Source organism: Erinaceus europaeus, chromosome 4 (assembly GCF_950295315.1).
Source record: "Erinaceus europaeus chromosome 4, mEriEur2.1, whole genome shotgun sequence".
NCBI lineage: Eukaryota > Metazoa > Chordata > Mammalia > Eulipotyphla > Erinaceidae > Erinaceus > Erinaceus europaeus.
In genome coordinates, this window is record NC_080165.1 from 66,864,728 (window position 1) to 66,869,160 (window position 4,433).

General features: G+C 43.6%; 1 protein-coding gene across 1 annotated transcript; it reads right to left on the minus strand.

Annotated features, from left to right (window-relative positions):
* Positions 1-207: 207 nt before the first annotated feature.
* On the minus strand, positions 208-788 carry LOC132538092 (large ribosomal subunit protein uL22-like). The gene has a single exon (XM_060189790.1). The coding sequence runs from the start codon at positions 745-747 to the stop codon at positions 223-225; it is 525 nt and encodes a 174-aa protein (XP_060045773.1). The 5' UTR covers positions 748-788; the 3' UTR covers positions 208-222.
* Between the last annotated feature and the right edge of the window lie 3,645 nt (positions 789-4,433).

Here is a 4,433-nt window from a genome sequence, read left to right on the forward strand (position 1 = left end):
TCTCATTTGGTGGATTTCCTGTTTATCCTTATGGAATTTTCTTTTGATGTGTAGAAGCTTTTCAATTTGATATAATCCCACTTGTTCATCATTGTTTTTGTTTCCCTTGCCCATGGGGTGGAGTCTCCAAATATGCTTTTAATGTTAAAGTCCTGAAATGTTTCACCAATGTATCTTTTTTTTTTTTTTTAGTTTATTCCCGGGCCATAAATTTTTGTTTCTTTAGTTCTTCTGGGATATCTTTTTCTTCTGTGCAACCTCCTCCTCCGGTTTAGGGACAATCTGCTCTTTTTCAGTGAGGATCATCTCAATGTGGCAGGGAGAGCTCATGTAGGGGTTGATCCAACCATGAGCTCTGTAAGTTCGGCGCCTCATCTTCAGGGCTTTGTTCACCTGGATATGTTCAATGACCAGGGAATCTACATCTAGGCCCTTAAGTTCAGCGTTGCTCTCTGCGTTTTTAAGCATATGCAGCAGAAACTCAGCACTCTTCTTGCACCACTGACCTTGAGTCCAGCCCCACTGTTTGGCCTGGGCACACCTACCAACGCCACCATTGTAACGACGGAATGGCACACATTGCTTCTGTAGAGTGACATCCTTCAGATACTTGGTGGCTTTTCGGATATGCATGCCTTTGATGGCCTGGGCAGTTTCTCGAGTGTTCTTGAAATGCACGCGGAGGTTGGAGCCTCTGGACTTGCATGATTCCGTTGGGTTTTCTGGGTCCAGTGAGTAGCGGACCATTGTGGGGGGTCATCTAAGCCGCTTGAGGGAAGAGCTCACCAATGTATCTTCTATGTATTTTTTATTTAATTTTTTATTTATAAAAAGGAAACATTGACTAAACCATAGGATAAGAGGGGGATGCATTGGATAGACCTTCTCATAGTGCATCCTGTGAGTACCCATTTATTGGGGAAACTGACGATCCTTCCTAGCCGACTGAATCCACATGGATCCCAGTCACTTTCAAAGCCAGCAACAAGCAGACATCAGGCTCAACCTGACGCTGTTGACTGGCTACGGAAGAAGGGCAAACGCTAGAAGAAGAAGGATAAGAGGGGTACAACTTCACACATTTCCCACCACCAGAAGTCTATATCCCATCTGCTCCGCTGATAGCTTTCCTGTTCTTTAACCCTCTGGGAGTATGGACCCAAGGTCATTATAGGGTGCAGAGAGTGGAAGGTCTGGCTTCTGTAATTGCTTCCCTGCTGAATCTGGGCATAGACAGGACAATCCATACTCCCAGCCTGTCTTTCACTTTCCCTAGTGGGGAAGGGCTCTGGGGAAGCAGGGTTCCAGGACACATTGGTGGGGTTGTCTGTCCAGGGAAGTCTGGCTGGCATCATGGTAGCATCTGGAACCTTGTGACTGAAAAAAAGAGTTGACATACAAAGCCAAACAAATTTTTGACCAATCATGGGCTTAAAGGCAGAATAGTGCAGATGAAGAGTTGGGGGCCCTCCATTTTGTAGATAGCTATTATACGGGGCTAGTATGCATATTTTAGTTATATTCCATAGGGCTTGTGGCTATACTAGTGTTTTGTTGTTGTTTTTTTTTTTTTTTGCCTGAGCCTGAAATCTGATATGCAGGTGGATCCTAATTATTGTCTGGGAAGGTGATGTCATGGCTGGCAGAAGGACCAGAAAGCTGGATCAGGGAAAAGAGTAGCTCCCAAATATGGGAAATGGGTATAAATATTGTTGACTGTAAACCCCATGGATTTTTTTTTTTTGAGAGAGAGAGAGATGGAGCGAAAGACACAGAGAGAAAAACCAAACCCCATCAATTTGATGTGATCTGGGGCCCATATTCAGCTTAGGAGCCTATGTGACCTCTGCATCCCTGTAGATCTGAGCTCACATTCTGTGGTCATAAGCAGGAACATTCCAAGCTGCCCTAATATCAGGACCCATCTTCCTCAGGTGAGCATAGAGTATATTGTCCAGCCTCCCTTCGGAGGATGGAACATTCAGAGGATCAACATTCATTGTTGATCCAAGTTGAGGGCAAGGTCCTATGGGGGCCCACAAAGGGGTCTATTATGTTGTTCCAGATAGGAATGATGAGTAACAATGGAGAGAGGGGTTTATTTGAGGTCTAGGCCCATCATGTCTGTTTGGGAATCTCAGGATTCTATGAATAGGGCCCTAGCTGATGGGGTGGCCTGATAGTGACTAAAGAGTCTTCATTAAAGTATGCCAGTCTCTTACCCTTATTCAGCTTTTGCAGTCCTTGCTTTGATGAGGTTAGCTTTGGAGTAAGTAAGAGAACTGTAATAGGAAGTAGGTGAGGAGGGTATCTAAGTCTAAGTAGACACTATTTCATTATGAACTTGATATGGACTCACTACAGACTATTGTGTATTTTTGCTTTCAGGTATATATTTTGCCCTAATTTATGGATACATGTGAACATATGCCCTGTCTTACGGGCCTGGTCTATAACTAGGTTTTGGGATTTTGTTAGGAAGTAAACCTCCTGGAATGGAATTTGAGAATATTATGACAGGAAATGTCTCACCCGAGTAATGAGAGTGAAGGGTTGACATTCCATGCTTGACATCTCTGGACACAGTCTGAAGTGAAGCATGCTGAGGTGGTACTCCTTGCATTGATTAGGCTGGGATCAGCAGATGCAATATCATTTGGTATGAATTGAGAGAAGCATGCAGGAAAGTGAGCCCCACCCTAGAGGTTCCAGGACTGGGGGAAATATAGGCTCTATAGTGGAACTGTGAGGTTCTTGCTGTCTTAGGGTTTAAGAAGGCAATAGATAGTTATTGCTATAATCACATTATTTGGTAATTGGGTTAACTTTGAAAAATCCCTTTGTTGGGATTTGCTGTATCATACACGACATCACCATAATTTATGTCCTTTGACATTATTGCCACCGGTTGCTTCTGTTCTCCCTGGTCTAGGCTTTTGAGTCAACATATCAAAGACTCAGCCTATGTATTAAAAAGATTCAGTCTGAACCCTAAGACAACAGCAACCTCACATTTCCCCTATAGAGCCTATATTTCCTCCAGTCCTGGAACCTTAGGGTGGGGCCCACTTTTCTGCATGCTGCTCTTAATTCAAATCAAATAATATTGCATCCACGGATCGCAACCTAATCAATGCAACGAGTGCCACCGCAGTATGCTTCACTTCAGACTGTGACCAGAGACTTCAGGTGTGGAATGACAACCCTTCAGCTCCATCACTCGGGTGAGACCTTTCCTTTAATAGTATTCTCTAACTCCATTCCAGGGGGTCCACTCCCCAATAAAGTCCCCAAACCTAGATATAGTCCAGGTCCCCTGAGATAGAGCATAGGTTCACCCGTGCCCATAAACTAGGGGAAAAACATATACCTGAAGGCAGAAGTACACAAAAGCATGCAGGGAATACCCCCCAACACTTCATCTACACTATTCCAGTCTTTGGGTCCATGATTGTTCAACAAATTGTTTGGCTTTGTATGTTAAATCTCTTTTCAGCCACCAGGTTCCGGATGCCAGCACGATGCTGGCCAGACTTCCCTGGACAGATGACCCCATCAGTGTGTACTGGAGCTCCGCTTCCTCAGAGCCCCACCCTACTAGGGAAAGAGAGAGGCAGACTGGGAATATGGAACGACCAGTCAACGCCCATGTTCAGCGGGGAAACAATTACAGAAGCCAGACCTTCTACCCTCTGCAACCCACAACGACCCTGGATCCATACTCCCAGAGAGATAGAGAGTGGGAAGGCTATCAGGGGAGGGGGTGGGATGTGGAGATCGGGTTATGGGAATTGTGTGGAATTGTACCCCTCTTATTCTATGGTTTTGTTAATGTCTCCTTTCTTAAATAAAAATAAATAAATTTTAAAAAAGATTCAGTCTGTGATTTAAAAAGTTTGAGACATTCAATTAATTTTTCTCCTCTCATATTAATTGAATAGTGATTTATATGACTACAAATTGATAGGAGTGTACATAGACACCATTCCCACCACCAAAAGACTGTGTCCCATCCCACCCCCACAACAACCCCCCACTCCTCCCATCCACCCCCCACCCCCATGAAGCTGAATATCCACCCTCACCCCAGGGTTTTTACTTTGGTGCCTTATTCCAAATTCAGTCAAATCCTGCTTTTAGTTTCCCTTTCTGTTCTTCTTTCTCAACTTCTGTTGATCATCCCATACTTATATTTATCTTTCTGACTTAGCTCACTTAACATAATTCCTTCTAGCTCCTTCCAAGATGGGTCAGAGAAGGTGGGTTCATTGTTCTTAATAGCTGTGTAGTATCTTCTATGTATTTTATAGTTTCAGTTCTAATGTGCATATATTTGATCTATTATTAGTTAATTTTAGTGCATGGTGTTAAGAGGTGGTCTAGTTTCATTTTTCTACATGTGGTTGTCCAGTTCATCCAATACCATTTGTTAA

Coding starts and splice junctions, on each gene's coding strand:
- LOC132538092 (XM_060189790.1), bottom strand. CDS start 747: ATGGTCCGCTACTCACTGGACCCAGAAAACCCAACGGAATCATGCAAG.